Source organism: Galeopterus variegatus, unplaced genomic scaffold, assembly GCF_000696425.1.
Source record: "Galeopterus variegatus unplaced genomic scaffold, G_variegatus-3.0.2 Scaffold2884, whole genome shotgun sequence".
NCBI classification, from domain to species: Eukaryota; Metazoa; Chordata; class Mammalia; order Dermoptera; family Cynocephalidae; genus Galeopterus; species Galeopterus variegatus.
Window position 1 is genome coordinate 212,134 of NW_007728995.1, and position 20,494 is coordinate 232,627.

The window sequence follows — 20,494 nt, forward strand, 5'->3', positions numbered from 1 at the left end:
ACTTAGCAAGGAACACTCTGATGGAGAAAGGATGGCAGATGAGAAATAACAGGTACAGAATAACAATATTATCTGAGCAGTACAACACACATGTGATATGAACGGTTGTGCTGCTGTCTTCCCATGGTGGCTCCTTCTTGTCTTTCACATCTCAGCTCATCCTTCTCACTTTCAAGAACCCCCTCTGACAACCTAATCTAACTTGGACACTCACCAGGATATATCCTCGTTTTAATTCTCTGCATTGCAGCAAATGTTTCTTTACTGAATTATTACTTAATTTCTGTTTTCCTCCACTAAAATATAAGTTCCATGTGGGGAGAAATAGTTTCTGTACACTTCTAAATGCCAAGACCTACAAAGAAATTGCAAAGTACTCTAGGTCAATACTTGTTGAATGAATGGGTGAAGAAAGCAATCAGTGGTAACAGAAATTGACAAAAATGAACATATATGACAGTTTCTTCCTATGGTAGGATTTAAAAAAGAGACCTAGGGAGAAATGGGATGGAAATTAACATTTTTGAATTTTATGAAAGGTGGCTAAATATGTTTTCAACAAATCAACTGATATGCTGAACATACAATAGAATTTGGTTTGAAAAGGTAGGAGAATGAATGTAATTTCTAAACTTTTTGAATTTTAGAATTACAGATAAGAAATTTATTTCTCTGCCTTACTGAAGTTCTTTAATATAACAACTTATTTCTCTCCTTGGAAGGAATCTGTCTGGTGGTGACTTTGCTGTTTTCTTTTCCAGATCATGAGCCTCAATTGCTCCTTGTGGCAGGATGACAGCATGGCCGTCAAACACTTTGCATTTGCCAAAATCTCTGAGGTCACTGAACAGTGTTTCCTTTTATTTAACCTCATCCTACTCATGTTCTTAGCATCACTGATGGGCAATGCTCTCATAGCTCTTACTATCTGGACCAACCCAGTCCTCCACACCCCCATGTACTTCTTCCTGGTCAACTTGTCCCTCTTGGAGATTGGCTACACTTGTTCCGTCATACCCAAGATGCTACAGAGTCTTGTGAGTGAGGCCCGAAGAATCTCTCGGGAGGGTTGTGCCATACAGATGTTTTTCTTTTCATTTTTTGGTATCAGTGAGTGCTGCCTGTTGGCAGCCATGGCTTTTGACCGCTATATGGCCATCTGTTCCCCACTCCACTATGCAACACGAATGAGTCATCGGGTGTGTGTCCAGTTGGCACTCATTTGTTGGGGAGTGGGGTGCATGGTAGGCTTGGGCCAGACCAATTACATTTTCTCCTTGGACTTCTGTGGCCCCTGTGAGATAGACCACTTCTTCTGTGACCTCCCACCCATCCTGGCACTCGCCTGTGGGGATACGTCCCATAATGAGGCTGCGGTTTTTGTTGTGGCAATTCTTTGCATTTCCAGCCCATTTTTACTGATCATTGCATCCTATGGCAGGATTCTAGCTGCAGTGCTGCTCATGCCCTCACCTGAAGGCCGCCATAAGGCTCTTTCCACCTGTTCTTCTCACCTGCTCGTAGTTACACTCTTCTATGGCTCAGCTTCTGTCACCTATTTGAGGCCCAAGACCAGCCATTCACCAGGAACAGATAAACTCCTAGCCCTCTTTTATACAGTGGTGACACCCATGCTGAACCCCATCATCTATAGTTTACAGAACAAGGAAGTCAAGGCAGCTCTCCGAAGAACCCTGTTCAAGAAAAATGTTTTGACCATTGGATAATTACCAGAGGACCATGCAAATCTGCTCTTTAGAAGTGAAGCACACACAACCCAAGAGTAAACAAACCAAAAACTGCATATTTCCACTTGTCACCTGCTCGTAGTTACACTCTTCTATGGCTCAGCTTCTGTCACCTATTTGAGGCCCAAGACCAGCCATTCACCAGGAACAGATAAACTCCTAGCCCTCTTTTATACAGTGGTGACACCCATGCTGAACCCCATCATCTATAGTTTACAGAACAAGGAAGTCAAGGCAGCTCTCCGAAGAACCCTGTTCAAGAAAAATGTTTTGACCATTGGATAATTACCAGAGGACCATGCAAATCTGCTCTTTAGAAGTGAAGCACACACAACCCAAGAGTAAACAAACCAAAAACTGCATATTTCCACTTGTAAGGAACTTTAATAAGAGTGATCGTAATTTTGGAGTCACCTCTGTACTCAGAGCTTCAGCTCTGATTGCCAGTTTGTGAAAGGAAGTAGGCTACTAAAGAGTTTTAGTAGGTGAGTCCAAGATTAGATGTATTTTCCAAAATGTTTTAGTCTATGGTGAGAGTATAAATTACCAGGATATGTCTCAAAAGCTCTAGGCACCTATGGAGACATTGCCTTGGATTTGAACATCTAGTTCTCTGAGAGGTGCTGTGTTAACATTTGTTTTATGAGTAATTAATAGCTACTGATATAGTAAATGTAATATGACAAACAGTGGACAACTGTGACTGATTCTATGACCTAATTTGAGGTTATTGGCCAAATAGAGACTTTTAATCTGCTCTCAGAATGTGATATTTATACTCAGTCAATAGTAGTGATACTCACTAATTACCAAGGTGTGTGTTTTGCTAGAAATCCCTATTTTACCAAAAACTGTCCAATTCATCCACTTAAACATAATACTTGAGGATTTTATTCACGTGTATATAATAATAATGGAAATAATGTTAACATGCAGAAATACCTGAATAGTTAACAATTATGCTGCAATTATAGGCAGAAATTGTATGTAGGCATTAGAGATGATAACTTGCAGATCTATTTATTAATTTGGAAAGAAACAAATGATTTATTAAGCATTAAAGCAAATTCAAAACTATTGTGTAATATGACTAGTTTTCTGTTTTTCTACCCTGATTTGAACATTATGCAATGTATTTATGTATTGAAACATCACGTCATACCCCATAAATATTTACGATTTTTATGTGTCCGTTAAAAAAAAAACTAAAAAAAATAACTTTATATTCCACATATGAGTGAGAACATGTGGTTTATCTCTTTGTGCCTGACTTATTTCATTTAACATAATTTTCTCTGAGCTCATCCATGTTGCTGCAAATCACAGAATTTCATTCTTTTTTAATGGCTGAGTAATGTTGCATTTTCTTTATCCAATCATTGTTGGAGGCCATTGAAGTTGGTTGCAACTCTTGGCTATTGTCACTAGATCCACCATAAAATGGGAGTTTATGTGCCCCCTCAACTTGTTGATTTCCTTTCCTTTGGATAAATACCCAGTAGTGAGATTGCTGGATTGCATGGTACTTCTATGTGTAGTTGTCTAAGAAATCTCCATACTGTTTTCTATAGTGGCTGTACTAATTTACATTCCCACCGTCAATGTCTAAGAGTTCCCCTTTCTTTACAGCATTTGTTGTCTTCTGTCTTTTTAATAATATCCATTCTAACTGGGGTGAAATGATACCTCACTGTGGTGTGGAAGCTAAAGAAGTTTATTTCATAGAAGTAGAGACTAAAATAGTGGTTATTGGAGAGGTGGAGGGAAGCCGAAAGGAAGAATGAGGAGAGGGTGGTCAGTTAATGCAAAATATTAGCAAGATGGGAAGAATGGGATCTAAGGTTCTACTGTCATATAGGGAGACTACAGTTAACAACAAAGTACTGAGTATTTTTGAATAGCTAATCAGGATGGTGTTGACTGTTCCTAACTCAAAGAAGTGACAAATGCTTGAGGTGATGGATATACTAAGCACCACGATATGATCATTATGCTCAATATGAACGTACCCAAATAGGTTGTACTCCATAAATATATACAATTATCATGGTCAGTTAAGAAAAGTAAATCAAAAAGAGAAAAAAGAGAGAAATAGAGAACAGAATAGTGGTTACCAGAGGAGGGTAAGGGAGGGGGAGGAGGATGGAGAAGGTTGGTAGACTGGTACAAAGTTACAAAGGATAAGTTCTGGTGACCTAGGGTGGCAATAGCTAATACCATTGTATTGTATATTTCAAGATAGCCAGAAAAGAGTATCTTGAGTGTTGAAAACATAAAGAAATGAAAAATGTTTAGGTGATAGGGTAATTATTCTGATTAGATCATTATAGAATATACATATGTATTGAAACAGCAAGCTGAACAATGAAAGATATAAAATGAAAAAAAATTTTTTTAAATATAATTTTATAAATAAATTTGAAAGGATGAAAATAAAATGCTAACAGTAGTTTCTCTTGGCAGTCATATTATTGGTAATTTTTTGTTATCTCCATTTAATTTTTCTTAATTAATTAATTTTTATTTAACTTTATCAATATACAATGTAGTTGATTTTTATGTCCCTTTGCCAAAGCCTCCTTTCTCCCCTCCCACTTAACCCTCTCCCCATCAACATTGTACCAGTTCACTTGTCTTAACAAGTTCAAGGAATTGTAATTGCTGTGTCTTCTCCTCTCTCCCCATTTCTTTGTTTGTATATTTAATTACTTATTTATTTTTAGCTCCTACAAATAAGTGAGAACATGCAGTATTTCTCTTTCAGTGCCTGGCTTATTTCACTCAATATAATTTTCTTTAAGTCCATCCATGTTGCTGCAAATGGTAGTATTTCATTTTCTTTTTTCATAGCAGAGTAGTATTCCATTGTATAGATATACCACATTTTCCATATCGACTCATCTAATGATGGACATTTTGGCTTGTTCTAACTCTTTGCTATTGTAAATAGTGCTGCAATAAACATTGGAGAACATGTACACCTTCGACTTGATGATTTCCATTCCTCTGGGTATATTCCCAGCAGTGGGATAGCTGGGTCATATGGTAGATCTATCTGCAATGTTTGAGGAACCTCCATACCATTTTCCATAGAGGCTGCACCATTTTGCAGTCCCACCATCAATGCACGAGAGTTCCTTTTTCTCTGCCACCTCACCATCATTTATCAGTCACAGTTTTTGGATATTAACCATCCTAACTGGGGTGAGATGATATCTCAGTATGGTTTTGATTTGCATTTCCCGAATGCTGAGTGATGTTGAGCATTTTTTCACGTGTCTGTTGGCCATTTAGATATCTTCCTTTGAGAAATGCCTATTTAGCTCTTTTGCCCATTTTCTAATTAGGTTGCTTCTTTTTTTGTTGTAAAGTTGTTTGAGTTCCTTGTATACTCTGGATATTAATCCTTTCTCAGATGTATATTTTGCAAATATTTTACCCCACTCTGTTGGTGGTCTTTTAACTCTGTTAACTGTTTATTTTGCTGTGCGGAAGCTTTTTAGCTTGATATAATCCCATTTGTTTATCTTTCCTTTGTTTGCCAATGCTTTTGGGGTCATATTCATGAAGTCCGTGCCCAGCCCTACATCCTGAAGTGTTTCTCCTATGCCTTCTTTAAGAAGTTCCATTGTTTCAGGGTGTATATTTAATTTTTAATCCATTTTGATTTGATTTTAGCATATGGTGAGAGGTATGGGTCTAGTTTCATTCTCCTGCATATGGATATCCAGTTATCCCACCACCATTTGCTGAAAAGGCAGTCTCTTCCCCAGTGTATAGACTTGGTGCCTTTGTCATAGATCAGATGGCACAGGTGTGTGGGTTGATTTCTGGATTCTCTCTTCTATTCTGCTGATCAGTGTGTCTGTTTTTATGCCAGTACCATGCTTTTTTGTTTATTATAGCTTTGTAGTATAGGTTAAAGTCAGTTAGTGTTATGCCTCCAGCTTTATTTTTTTTTGCTCAGAATTGCTATGGCTCTGTGTGGTCTTTTGTTATTCCATATAAATGTCTGGATTTTTTTTCCATTTCTGAGAAATATGTCATTGGAATTTTGATGGGGATTGCATTGAATTTGTATATCACTTTGAGTAGTATGGACATTTTTACAATGTTGAGTCTTCCAATCCAAGAGCATGGGATATCTTTCCATCTTCTTCTGCCCTCTTTTATTTCCCTAAGAAGTGGTTTATAGTTCTCATTATAGGGATTTTTTACATCCTTGGTTAACTATATTCCTAAGTATTTTATTTTTTTGGTGGCTATTGTAAATGGGCAAGCTTTCTTGATTTCTCTTTCTGCATGTTCACTATTGAAGAATAAAAATGCTACTGATTTTTGTTTGTTGATTTTGTATCCTACAACTTTGCTGAAATGATTTATCAACTTGAAGAGTTTTTTTGTAGAGGCTTCAGGCTGTTTGATATATAGGATCATGTCATCTGCAAACAGGGACATTTTGACTTCATGTTTTCCAACCTGGATGCCCTTTATTTCCTTCTCTTCTCTGATTGCTCTTGCTAGTACTTCCAACACTATGTTGGGTAGGAGTGGTGAGAGTGGGCATCCTTGTCTAGTTTCTGTTCTTAAGGGAAAAGCTTTTAGTTTTTCCCCATTCAGGATGATATTGGCAGTGGGTTTAGGTATAGACGGAAAATATCTCAACATAATTAAAGCCATATACAATAAACCCACGGCCAATATCATCCTGAATGGGGAAAAACTAAAAGCTTTTCCTTTAAGAACAGGAACCAGACAAGGATGCCCACTCTCACCACTCCTATTCAACATAGTTTTGGAAGTATTAGCCAGAGCGTTCAGAGTCTTTATCATGAGCAAGTGTTGAATTTTATCAAATGCTTTTTCAGCATCTATAGAGATGATCATATGGTCCTTGCATTTGATTTTATTGATATGGTGCATCACATTTACTGATTTGCATATGTTGAAACAACCTAGCATCCCTGGGGTGAATCCCACTTGATCATGGTGTATAACTTTGTGTATGCGTTGCTGTATTAGCTAGCATTTAATTGAGGATTTTTGTGTCTATGTTCATCGACGATATTGGCCTGTAGTATTCTAATTTTTGTATCTTTACCTGGATTTGGTATCAGGGTGATGTTTGCTTCATGGAATGACTTTGGGAGAATTGCCTCTGTTTCAATCTTTTGGAAAGTTTGTAGAGAATTGGTGTCAATTCCTCTCTGAATGTTTGGTAGAATTCTGCTGTGAATCATCTGGTCCTGGGTGTTTCTTTGTTGGGAGCCTTCTGACAACAGCTTCAATCTTCTTTATTGTTATTGGTCTGTTCAGATTTTCTACATCTTCTTGGCTCAGTTTTGGTAGCTTGTGTGTGTTCAGAAATTTATCCATTTCCTCCAGATTTTCAAATTTGTTGCCATATAGTTGTTTATAGTAGTCTCGAATGATTCCTTGTATTTCAGAGGTATCAGTTGTAATATCATCTTTTTCATTTCTAATTTTGCTATTTGGGTCTTTTTTTTTTTCTGACCGGTAAGGGGCCTGCAACCCTTAGCACAGTGTGGTCCACACATCGCGCAGCCAGTGAGAACACTGGCCATCCCTATATAGGATCTGAACCTGTGGCTTCAGTGCTACCAGAGCCACACTCTCCCTAGTAAGCCATGGGGCCAGCCATTATTTGGGTCTTTTCTCTTCTTTTTTTATTTAGCTGTGCTAATGGTTTGTCAATTTTATTTATCTTTTCAAAAAAACTAACTATTTTGATTCATTGATCTTTTGTATGATTTTTGGGTTTCAATTTCATTAAGTTCTACTCTGATCTTAATTATTTCTTTCTATCTCCTAACTTTGGGTTTGGATTGTTTTTGTTGTTCTAGTTCTTTAATTTGAAGTGTTTGTTTGTTTACTTGCCATCTTTCCATTCTTCTGAAGTAAGCATTTAGCACCATAAATTTCCCAAAGTAGTGCTTTTGCAGTATCCCACAGATTTTGGTATGAGGTGTCATTATTTTCAATAGTTTGAAGAAAATTTTTTAATTTCCTCTTTTATTTCTTCTTGGACTCATATGTCATTAAGTAGAATGTTGTTTAATTTCCATGCGTTTGTATAGTTTGCAGAATTTCAGTTGTTATTGATTTCCAATTTTAATCCATTGTGGTCTTAAAAATACATGGAATAATTCCAATGGTTTTGAATTTGTTGAGACTTGATTTGTGACATAACATGTGGTCTATCCTGGAGAATGTTCCATATGCTGATGAGAAGAATGGATTTCTGAGGCTGTTTGAATGAAATGATCTGTAGATTTCTGCCACGTCCAATTGGTCCAATGTGTTGTTTAGATCTTGTGTTTCTCTGTTGATTTTTTGCCTAGACGATCTGTCTGATATTGAAAGTGGAGTTTTCAGGTCCTCTGGTATTATGGTATTAGTGTCTAGCTCTTTCTTTAGGTATAATAGTGTTTTCTTTAAAAATCTGGCTGCTCCAATGTTAGTTGTATATATATTTATGATTGTTATGTCTTCCTGTTGGGAAAGATCCTTTTAATATTATATAGTGACCTTCTTGATTTCTTTTTATGGTTTTTGGTTTAAAGTCTATTTTATCTGATAATAAGAATAGCTACTCCAGCTCATTTTTTATTTCTATTTGCATGGTACAACTTTTCCCGTCCTTTCACTCTAAGTCTATGTGTATCTTTACAAGTGAGGTGAATCTCTTGAAGGCAGCATATTGTTGGGTCCATCTTTTTAATCCAGTCAGTGTGTGTCTCCTGAGTGGGGAATTTAATCCTTTTACATTAAGAGTTATAATTGAAAGGTGTTGATTTACTTACTACCTGGCATTTTACTGATTTTTGTTTGGATGTTTTAAGTATCTTTTTGTTCCTTTCTTTCTGATTTACTGTTTGTCTTCTGTGTTTGTTGGTTTCTTGGGATGGTAGATATACTTTTTTTTTTCTCTATATTGTTAGCATTTTTATTTTACTGGTGGGATTTGTTCTTTCTGGAGTATTCATGGTAGTGATGCCTCTTGGGGACAGGGACTCACCTGAGCTCGGTCCCCCAGTGCAACAGTGGCTGCCCTGTCTTTTCAGTGCTACTGCCACACTGGGGCCAGGAGTTCAGAGGTTTGGGGCCTCTCTGGTGGGCAGGGACTCACCTGGGCCTATGTCCCACGGTGTGGTGGTGGCTGCCTTGCTGGGTTCAGTGCTGCTGCCTCTTGTTAGCTCTGTTTCTAAGCTTTGTTCAATAAACATGAAGTTCTTGTGTAGTGCAAATATTAAAACATTTAATTGTTAACTTTTTAAAAAAAACAAATATGATACATGCTTTTGAGAACAATTTATAAAATATATAAAGGTATAAAGATTAAGATTTAATTTAGTGATGTTCTGGTAACCCAGCAATAACCAATGTAAATATTTGTGGTAATTCATTTTAGCCTATTCCTGCTAACCGCACACCCACACAAGTAACCTCTGTGATAGATTATGTTATCAAAGCATACTGTTTGAAAAGAGTTGAATATGAAAGCACCAAGAATGTGTATTTTAAGACAGTTGAATGTTTAATGTTTTAAATATCTACATTACCATTAATTAACTTTACCACAATATTTTCTCTATTAAATATTCCTAAATAGTTAGAAATTTCTTATTGACTTTGATCCTCAGACTGTGCTGTTTGGTTTCAAAGAGACTTAGGTGTACATTTTCCTCATCACTAGCCACAAAAAAGAGGAAAACAACAACAATATTGGTAATGACAACCATGATTTATTGAATTCCAAGTGTATAAAAGGCACAGTCCAAGCTTGTTAAATGTACTGTGTAGTTTGCCCTTCAAAACCACCCTTGCTGTATTACTGTCCTCATTCTACACATGTGAAAATCAAGGAACTGGAGGCTAGAGCACCTCTTGTCCACAAGTACAGATCAATCAGTGTCCAGTCCAGGCAGTCTGGTTCCAGAACCCAAGATGTTAAGCTTTATTTTATGATTTTTTTAAGAATGTTTATTTCATTTTTATTCTGATTCCCTGCATTCTTTCCCCCCAATTCAAATAAGAATGAAAATGAACAATGTATCCAGAGAATACCTCTGCTAGGAAGTTATAAACCTGGTGTTTAGGTATCCTTCTAATTTGTGAGACTTTTTGGTTGGTTTCAATTATTTATAAAAATAATAATTCTCCTTTGGCTTTAATCAGTAATATCCTATGTAAACTATAACAACAATGACTTTTGATTTATATTTTAAAATAATCCTAAAGAAATTCTAAACAATACCTAAAGTGACTAGTATCATTGAAGTAAACACACTGTAGACCTCTTTTGTAGGTTGATCATAGCTTCTGATTACACAAAAATCCAGTCACGAGTGTGTTCTGTCTTAAAGCAAAATTCTCAAATAGATTTTAAAATGTGCTGATGTTCATTGGATTCAATAATGAGGAAACTAGCAAGTATAAACAATTTGTTTAGGACTTCAAAATAAGGAGATATAGGAAAACGGAGAGTTTGCAAAAGGAATTTATTAGCTTTATAAATTTTAGGGTTATTTTCTGTATCAAGTCACAAAAAACATAACATCTTATTAGCTTTTACAGGTTAACCTTTCCATTTACATAACTGTAAACCAGGGGTTGGTTTGCAAATTATAAGCATGAGCAAAGTCTGACCTGCTAGCTGAGTAACAATAGTTTTATTAGAACCCAACCATTCTCAATAACATACAGTCTATGTCTTTTCTCATGCTATAATTAAAATTTAGTGTTTGCTACAGAGATTGTTTAGGCCACAAAGCCTACAATATCAGATATCTGGCCCTTCACATAAAATGCTTGCTGACCCTTGTAATATATTAAAAGAGACTTTAAAATCATACCAACAAAATGGAAGGTGTGAAACTTGGTGTGGGGAAAATAGAATAATTTACTCAGGCTCCCTCAGCTCAGGTCCGGCTGGAGGGGTCGAGCAGCACATTTCTTGTAAACAAGTTGTGTGTGGGTGGAGTTGGTGCACATGTGCACCAATGTATCTTTTTAGTTTTGTAGCTATTGTGTGTTCTGCAGTTCCCAAAGCAGGCTAGCAGGAGAGAGCTCATGTCTAAAAATAGAGCATGTTTACTCTACTGGCAGCTGCTCAGTATCAGTTTTTCTTTGGACTTTGCCAGTAGCAGTTGAGTTTCTGAGTTTCACCTTTGCACTGCCTAGCTCTGAGACATGTGTGCACTGAATAAAGACTATTCCTTCTTCAGCCAAGGCTCCAAGGACCTTTTTGCCAGTACCTTGCTCATAGACCTGTATGTGAAGGGTTCGTGAATGGGCTTGAGGGGTCTGTGAGCTCCAGGCCCTAGCCCTAGCTTGACAATTGGCATAGTCTGCGACAGGGTTCTTAGCAGGTACAGGGGTCAAGAAACCCTTGGAAGAAGGAAGAAATGTGGCTACTTTTGAACATGTTGTGCCCCATGGCCACTTTCCTGTTGACATGCAGCTACTGGAAGTTTCAAAGAAGAAAGCAGAGTTATTGGAAACATGGATAAATATCCTGGAGGACAACATGTAGTGACTGGCCACTCCTGCCTCTCACACCAGGGAAGACAACAAACCCAGTGGTGAGTTGAGGGAGACCATGCGTCCCCGCCCCCCAGGTATGACCTGTTGTGCATCAGAAAATGAAGCGTGAGCAGCCTATGGGACCAGGCAGGCAACCAGTGAGCAATCCACACGTGACCCAATTTACCACCTATGTCCCGTATACCCAGGTTGAATTATTTGACTTGGGGAGACAGTTTCAGCAGAAATGGGGAGACCCTAGGTGCTTGGCTGTTGGAGTTATGGGACGCAGGGGTGGATAGTGCGATGTGCTCTGGTGAGGAGATAGAAAAATTAGCCTCCATCACCAAGCACCCATCCCTGAGGCAGCAGCTGCAAAATAGCCTCAGGTATGGACAAGGGCCAGATAATCACTCCTTAATGAAATGGGTGAGTGCAGCTGCCTAAAACGTGTGGGCAAATGCTGGAGAACTGCCCAAGATTGTGAGTAAATGGCAAATATATGGTGAATTAGTTCAAATAATTTGAGAGCTGGGGATGTGGCAGTCTATGTTTAATGTGAACACTCATGGCCCAGATGATGAAAATTTTACAGGCAGCATGAGAGACATAGTGCTGCAAAATGCCCCATCAATGTCCCTTGGGTCACTGATGGCCATACTGGCCCCATACATTGGTCATCCTATACATGAGGTAATGACCATGATAGCCAGCTTGGGTGAAGTAGAGGACAGGAGAGAAGCAAAAAGGGGTCTGAAAGGTGGCTAAGACCAAACCCCCAAGAAATACTTGGGATTTTATCCCAAAGGGACCAAGCAAGACTAGCCATAAGCAGATGTGGCTTGACTTGCTGCAATGCAGCAGGGGTTGATAAAAAGAAAATTGACTGGCAGCCAAATGCAGTTCTGTTTGCTTTGTGGCAGCAATTGCACCCTGAAAAGCATTTTACTAAACATCCAGAAGCAGGTAGCAAGGTACGTTCAGTGGATTTAAAGGATTTTTTTATTGTTCCTGAGGAGGCGGATGAACTGTCCCATTTTGACTAGGAGCCGGCCAAGGTGCATCTTTTGGGGACAAGCAAGGACCAGAGGCCTCATGTTGAATTGTCAATGGTGAGGCTGATGCACTGGTGAAAGGTAAGGTGGCTGGAGAGAGCTCCAGTAGCTGATGTAGCTGGGCGGTTACGTTGGAGAATGCAGCATGCTGACTGCAAGACCGGGAGGTCAATGGCTTGCCAGGTGCTGCATAAACTGAGAAAAAATGCCCTCATTGGCAGATGTGCTCCTGATGAGCAGATGGGTGCCCCTGATAGGCAGATAACTCATGTGAGAGTGCCCTGACATTGTAGCAGGTGGATCTTGTGGGACCACTGCCAAAATCAGAGAGTTACTGGTCTTCTGTTTGTATGGAATTGTGGGGCCCAAGACCAGGGAAGATACCTATTCCTGCAACCATCCTTTCTCAGGATGGCAAACTGGCATGTATCTTACCAGAGAGGTGAGAACTTCCCCTATTAGTACCAATAACCCTTCTGTCTTTTCACTCATAGTGGTCTGGCTGCAGGCACTGCACGAGTCAACCGGGTACATACATACATTGGTGTGATCATCTACTGAAACATATGCACTGAACTTCACATCAGTATGACTACAAGATTCCCATGGACATGTGCTACTAAAGGACAGAACTACAGGACAAGCCTTAAGGCATATTGAACAGACAGAAGGTTGTATAAATAAAAGGGTCATTTATCCTTGCTAAGGGAACATCGTGGAAGATTTTTAATGCATAGATTTTATGGCAAGGGACCCTGAAGGGGTGGATTGTGGGGAAAATAGAATAATTTAGTCAGGCTCCCTCAACTCAGGTCTGGGTGGGGGGGTCGAGCAGCACATTTCTTGTAAACAAGTTGTGTGTGGGTGGAGTTGGTGCACATGTGCACCAATGTATCTTTTTAGTTTTGTAGCTATTGTGTGTTCTGCAGTTCCCAAAGCAGGCTGGCAGGAGAGAGCTCTGTCTAAAAATAGAGCATGTTTACTCTACTGGCAGCTGCTCAGTATCAGTTTTTCTTTGAACTTTGTCAGCAGCGGTTGTGTTTCTGAGTTTCTCCTTTGCACTGCCTAGCTATTAGATGTGTGTGTGCTGAATAAAGACTATTCCTTCTTCAACGGAGGCTCCAAGGACCTTTTTGCCAGTTACCTAGCTCATAGACCTGCGTGTGAAGGGTTTGTGAATGGGCTTGAGGGGTCTGTGAGCTTCAGACCCTAGCCCTAGCTCTCCACTTGTTTGGATCTTGATATGAACAAATAAAATGAACAAATAAAATATCAGAAACCATTTTTAAGACAGGAAAATCTAAACATGGGCTGATAGGTAGTTTTATTTAAATAGTCAATTTTCAAAGTTTAATCAAAATGTATTGACAGTACATATTTATGGGATACAGAGTTATGTTTAAATACATGCCTACAATATGTAGTGAGCAAATTCATCACTGCAAAATGTTGTTTCTTTGTGATGAGAACATTTATACACTTCTCTTTTAGCTATTTCACAACATACAATAAATTATTGTTAATTATAGATGCCTAGCACCACTGTACACCAATAGAACTTATTTTTCGTATCTAGCTGTAATTTTGTATCCATTAACCAATCTCACTATCCCCTTCCCTTTCCCACGTCTATTAACCACACTTCTACTCTCCTCTTCTAAAAATTCAACTTATTATTTTTATTTTTAGCTCCCATATATGAGTAAGTACATGTGGTATTTCCCTTTCAATGCTTTTTCACTTAACGTAATTTTCTCTAAGCTCACCTGTGCTGCTGCAAATGGCAGAATTTTATTCTTTTTTATGGCTGAGTATTCCATTGTGTATATATAACACATTTTATTTTATTTTATTTATTATTTTTTGAAACATAATTGATTGTACATATCTGTGAGGTATAGCACTGAATATAAACACCTGTGTGCAATATGTGATGCCCAAAGCAGGATAATTAATATATTCAACCATACACATTGTAATCATTTTTTGTGACCCTTTACTAATTTCTCCCTAAGCTCTCCTCTCCCTCCCCCTCCACCTTTCCCACCTCTGTTGGCCTCAGTTCTGTTCTCTTATTTTGAAAGTTCAGTGTATTATTGTGATTGTTCTACTTTTCTTTTTTTAGCTCCCGCATATGACATGTGGTATTTCTCTTTCTGTGCCACGTTTTATTTCACTGAACATAATTCTAACTACGTTCACCCATGTTGCTGTGAAGGGCAGAATTTCATTCTTTTTTGTGGCAGAGTAGAAATCCGTATGTATATAGAACACATTTTCCTTATCCAGTCATCTATTGATGGACATTTAGGTTGGTTCCAATTCTTGGCTATTGTGAATAGAGCTGCAGTAAACATGGCAATGAACGTATCCCATAAACTTGATGATTTCTATTCCTTTTGGTATATACCCATCAATGGGATTGCTGGATCATATGGCAGTTCTATCTATAGTTGTTTGAGGAAACTCCATACTGTTTTCCATAATGGTTGCACTTATTTACAGTCCCATCAACAGTGTAGGAATGTTCCATTTTTTCTGCATCCTCACCAGCATTTGTTATTCTCCATCTTTTTAATAATGGCAAGTCTAACTGGGGTGAGATGATACTGCGATGTGGTTTGCATTTCCCTGTTGCTTAGTGATGTTGAGCATTTTTTCATGTGTCCAATGACCATTTGTATATCTTCGTTTGAGAAAAGCCTATTCAGCACCTTGCCCATTTTTTAAAACATGTTACTTGTTTTTTTCCTGTTGCTTGAGTTTCTTGTATATTTTTGCAAGTATTTCCCCCCATTCTCTAGATTGTCTTTTCACTTTGTTAACTGTTTCTTTTGCTCTACAGACTTTTTAGTTTGATATAATTTCATTTGCTTATTTTGCCTTTTGTTGTCTGTGCTTTGAGGTCTTATTCATAAAGTCTTTGCCTAGTCCTGCTTCCTGAAGTGTTTCCCCTGTGTTTTCCTCCAGGAGTTTTATAGTTTCAAGTCTTATATTTAAGTCTTTAGTCCATTTCGAATTGATTTTGGTATATATCAAGAGGTATGGGTCTAGCTTCATTCTTCTACATATGGGTATCCAATTTTCCCAGCACAATTTATTGAAGAGGCAGTCTTTCCCCCCATGTATGTTCTTGCAGTCTTGGTCAAAGATCAGTTGGCTATAAGTTTGTGGGTTGATTTCTGGGTTCTCTATTCTGTTCCACTTGTCCAAGTGTCTGTTTTATGCCAGTATCATGCTGTTTTGGTTACTATAGCTTTGTAGTGTACTTTGAAATCAGGTAGTGTAACATTTCCAGCTTTATTTTTTTGGCTCAGGATTGGTATGGCTATTCAGGGTCTTTTGTTATTCCATGTGAATGTTAGAACTCTTTTTTTCTATTTCTGGAAGAATGTCATTGGTATTTAGATGGTGATTGCATTGAATTTGTAGACTGTTTTGGGTAGTATGGACATTTTCGCAATGTTAATTCTTCCCATCCAAGAGCATGGAATATCTTTCCACTTTTTTGTGTACTCTTTAGTTTCCCTCAGTAGGGATTTGTAGTTCTAGTTGTAGAGATCTTTCATCCCCTTGATTAAATTTGATTGCTAGGTATTTTCTTTTTTTTTGGTGACTACTGTGAATGGGTTAGTTTTTTAAAATTATTTTTCTGCTAGTATGTTATTGGAGGATAAAAATGCTACTGATTTTGGGGTGTTGATTTTGTATCCTGAAACATTACTGAAATTGTTTATCAGCTTTAAGAGTTTTTGGCTAGAGTCTTTAGGTTTTTCTATATATAGAATCATGTAATTTGCAAACAGGGATAGTTTGACTTCATCTTTTCCCCTCTGGATATGCTATATTTCTTTCTCTTACCTGATTGCTCTAGCTAGCACTTGCAATACTATGTAAAATAGGAGTGGTAAGAATGGGCATCCTTGTCTTTTTTCTGTTTTGGTGGAAAATAGGAAAGATTTTTCTTATTCAAGATAACATTGGCAGTGAGTTTGTCAAATATGGCTTTTATTGTGCTGAGATACTTTCTATATCTAATTTTCTGAGAGTCTTTATCATGAAGGGATGTTGAATTATGTCAAATAATTTTTCTGCATCTATTGAGTTTATTATATGGTTTTTGTCCTTGATTTTCTTGATTTGGTGTATCACATTGATTGACTTGCAAATGTTGACCCATCCTTGCATCCCTGGAATGAATCCCACTTGATCATATTGCATAATTTTTTCAATGTGTTGCTCTGTTCTGTTTGCTAATGTTTTGTTGAGGATTTTTGTATTTATGTTCATTTACGTTCCTGTAGTTGTCTTTTTTGTTGTTGTATCCTTGTCTCATTTTGGTGTCAGAGTGATGCTGGTTTTCAAATTTGTTGGTGTGTAGTTGCTTATAATAGTCTTCAATGATTCTTTGTGTTTCTGTGACATTGTTTTCTTTTTCATTTCCAAATTTTATTATTAGTATTCAATTATTAAATATAATATAAAGTATAAAAATATTTATAATTATTATTTTATTATTATTATTTCTTTATTATTTATTGGGTCTTTTATCTTCCTTTTAAAGTTATCCTAGTTAATTGTTTGTCTGTTTTGTTTATCTTCTCAAAAAAACAACTTTTTGTTTTCTTGGCCTTTCATATCACCTTTTCTGTCTCTATTTCATTTATTTCTTCTCTGATTTTAATTATTTCCTTCCTTCTACTCATTTTGGAATTGGATTACTCTTGTTTTTCTAGTTCTTTGAGGTGTAGCTTTAGGATGTTTTCTTCTCTGATGTGGTGAGTTTTTTTTTTTAACTACCCCATTCAACTTACTATATTCAGCTAAAGTTATCTACTTGTATTAAAGTGATTCCTCAGGATAAATCTCTGTTAAAAGCATTTACTTTTTACACAACAACATTTATAAAATAATAACACATTGTAAGTGTGCCTAAGGAGGCTCTAGAATTAAATCAGTAAAGATCAGGTTAATATTGTGTAAATAAATATTATGAATATATGGAAAACAGGTGAATATTTTTAATTTTTAAAAAATTAACAAAATTGTTAAGTATGTTATTAGAACATAAAAACTTGATGCTCAACATATAGAGAAAATTTTTTTAATTCTATAAAGTTGTAATATCCACAAGAATTAATACTGTATATTGACAAAGAAACATTTAAATTATCTGTAGAGAAAATGTTTACTTGGAAGAAATTAAATATTCAGATTTAATGACCATACTTAAAATTGTGTTTGCTTATTTTGTTTTAGATTCCAGGCTTAGCAATAAAGGGTTTGCAATCAAAAGAGATTGAGAGTTACTCTATGCTGACAAGATATAAGAGAAATTCAGTCTCATGGCTCATCTCCCTTGGGGGCTTCCTCTGGGGGTGGGAGAGATCAGAAAAATCACTGAATGTACTTTATCCCAGATGCCCTCATTGAATGAACAAGAATCAACATCCCCCAAATAAAGCAAACTGTTGGATCATTGTGGTTTTCCAGTGAGCTTTTGTACTTTCATGTAAAAAACAAACAGAATACCCACTGCCTGTACTACTATCTAATGAGATACCAGTAAAGCAATAGGAAGCATTCTCAGGTAAATTCAAACTTCTGCAGTTACGATCCAAGCTGTTCCTCCATGAAGCAGAAGATTTACTTCAATGATGAGAAAATGAGTTTGTCATAACTGTGTCACTCATGTCATTACTTAGTCACTTGAGAAATCACTCTAAGATTTACCAAAGTATAATACATATGCATGTACCTACAAATATTCATTTATTTATAGAATCTTTATGAAGTAGCCAAAAAAAGGAGACATACAACATTTCCAGAAAAGATCATAAAAAGGATTTAGAGTAGGTAACTTCAGGATGTCATTAAAATAATTTATGTTTTTTACCTGCTTTTATTTAGATTAAGTTGTGCTCTTTATAAATGAAAGGAGAAGCCATAACTAGATGATGAATAAAAATCTCTGACATCTGGGGAATTGCATCAGTATATTTCACATTTCTGCTGGCATGCTTCTCTTGCCAGCAACTTTTTGAAAGCCCACTTAACTTCTTTGTTTCTCAAGGTGTAGATTTAAAAAAAAAAAACTCTCCAATGAAAATTTCTGATTTTCCCTCAATATTCTAACTAATCAGGTATTTTGGACAAAAAATAAAAACCCTAAATGCTCTGATCTTCAAATAATTTTGGTTATTCAAAGCCCTTTGTACTTTTTTTCAAGATATAAATTAATTTGTTATTCAGGAGAAACCAACCCTACCAGCATGTAAATCCTGGACTTTCTGCCTTCAGAACTGTGACACAATAAATTTTTGTTGTTTAAGTCACTCGGTGGGTGGTACATTGTTACAGCAGTACTAGACTAATACAGATTTTGGTAACAAAAAGTGGGATGCTGTTGTAACAAATACCTAAAATTATGGAAATGCTTTTGGAACTGGGGAATAGGTAGAGGCTTAAAGAATTTTGAGTCACATGTTGGTGAAAGGCTAGATTGCCTTGAAGAGACTATTGGTGGGAACATAAAAGTTGATTCCAACGAGGTTTTAGACTATCACTTGGGAATGCATTCTGTGTGATAAATTATAAAAATGTTGGGACACAAAAACCTCACCTTCAGGATAGCAGATGCTTTTGGGGACAATGTTAGAGAACGGGATTTGGTAGTGATGCAATGAGGACTTTCACTTGATCTTTAATTGTTCACTTTCTAAAAGGGATAATAAACCCCTTTGAGCCTTTTAGAACCAAAGCAATGATAATATTTATTGTATTTAGTGTTAGGCTCATGGGCTTTTGCTATTTTTGCATATGTAACATTTAATTACTTAAAGGAAAAAGTAAATCATATTTAAAAATGTTTATTTTCCCATAAAATGTATGAAACTAAGTTTTATCATGATATATCATAAAATAGGTATTAATCATATGTAGGATGAAGGAAAAGTCATTATACTTTTGCCAGATTAGTATATTTAAAAAGCATTTATTTCCACTTAAAAGTAGTAAATATTCAGTATGTAGAATCTGGAAAATGAAGTAAAATGGGCAAAAATCCTTAGTTACATCTCACAGATATAAGTAATTTGTATTTTTTCTATCAGAGTAATGAATAGGCGATCTCTTTTCAGTGTCTCTCCCTCTCTCTCCTTCCATGCCTCTCATGAGATAATGTTATATAATCCATTTTACATTTTGTATGCTGATTTTTGGAAACCACATGTCTAGTATTGTCTTGGGTTGAGTGTCCCCCTAAAACTTAATCCCCACTGTAACTGTTAAGGGCAGGGAATCCTATTACAGTAATTGAAAAGTGAGGCCTTGAATAGGTGATTAGATTCTGAGTACAATGCCTAGTGAATGGATTAAAAATGGTGGTCATGGGCATGGTTCTGAGGGCTTTAAGAGGAGAGTGCATGAGGAGCTCTCTGCTCTCTCTGCTTCGTCCATCGTGCAATGTGAGGGACCCTGTCACCTCCATCAAAACCCTTATGAGATGTGGTCCCTGGACTTCAGACATCCCAGTCTCAGAAACTGTAAGAAATAAATTTTGTTTTCTTTCAAATTTCCCAGTTCCAAGTATTTTGTTATAAGGAATAGAAACAGCCTAACCCAGGTATTTACTATTTTTCATTTGACCTTTATTAAACTTATTAAAATGGTGGCCCTTAATTACAACCTTAATACAAAACATCACCACGTTTCAATTTCGTATGCATTCCTCCTACATGGTGTGGGTATGGTTTCAGGACTTAAAACCAGGAACAGATAGGGCCAGTCCTGGAACAGGTGTTTACTCCTTTTGAAATAAGAGACAACTCACCTACCTTCAGTTTCCCCACCTGTAAAATGGTGATAATAATAATTTTCTCAGATGTTTGAAATAGAGTTAGATGAAATGATACAAGTAAACCATCTTGTATAATTACTGACCTAACTCAAGGAAGATGAAGACGGTAGGGGTGATGGCTATTTGACTCCTAGTATTGTTGTCATTAATTCGTGGATTTATTTTTTTCTTTGAAACAATCCTTTATCATCATATTTTTTCTTTTTTCTGATTTTACCTTAAAAATGGATTTAAACTTTTAATTTATAATTTTCTATTGTCTTTACAATTACATTTAAAAAATAATA

General features: G+C 36.7%; 1 protein-coding gene across 1 annotated transcript; it reads left to right on the forward strand.

Moving 5' to 3' along the window:
• Positions 1–764: 764 nt before the first annotated feature.
• LOC103599204 (olfactory receptor 10C1-like) lies at positions 765–1,727 on the forward strand. The gene has a single exon (XM_008583309.1). It carries the CDS (start codon positions 765–767, stop codon positions 1,725–1,727), a length of 963 nt encoding a protein of 320 aa, XP_008581531.1.
• The last annotated feature ends 18,767 nt before the right edge of the window (positions 1,728–20,494 follow it).

Coding starts and splice junctions, on each gene's coding strand:
- LOC103599204 (XM_008583309.1), top strand. CDS start 765: ATGAGCCTCAATTGCTCCTTGTGGCAGGATGACAGCATGGCCGTCAAA.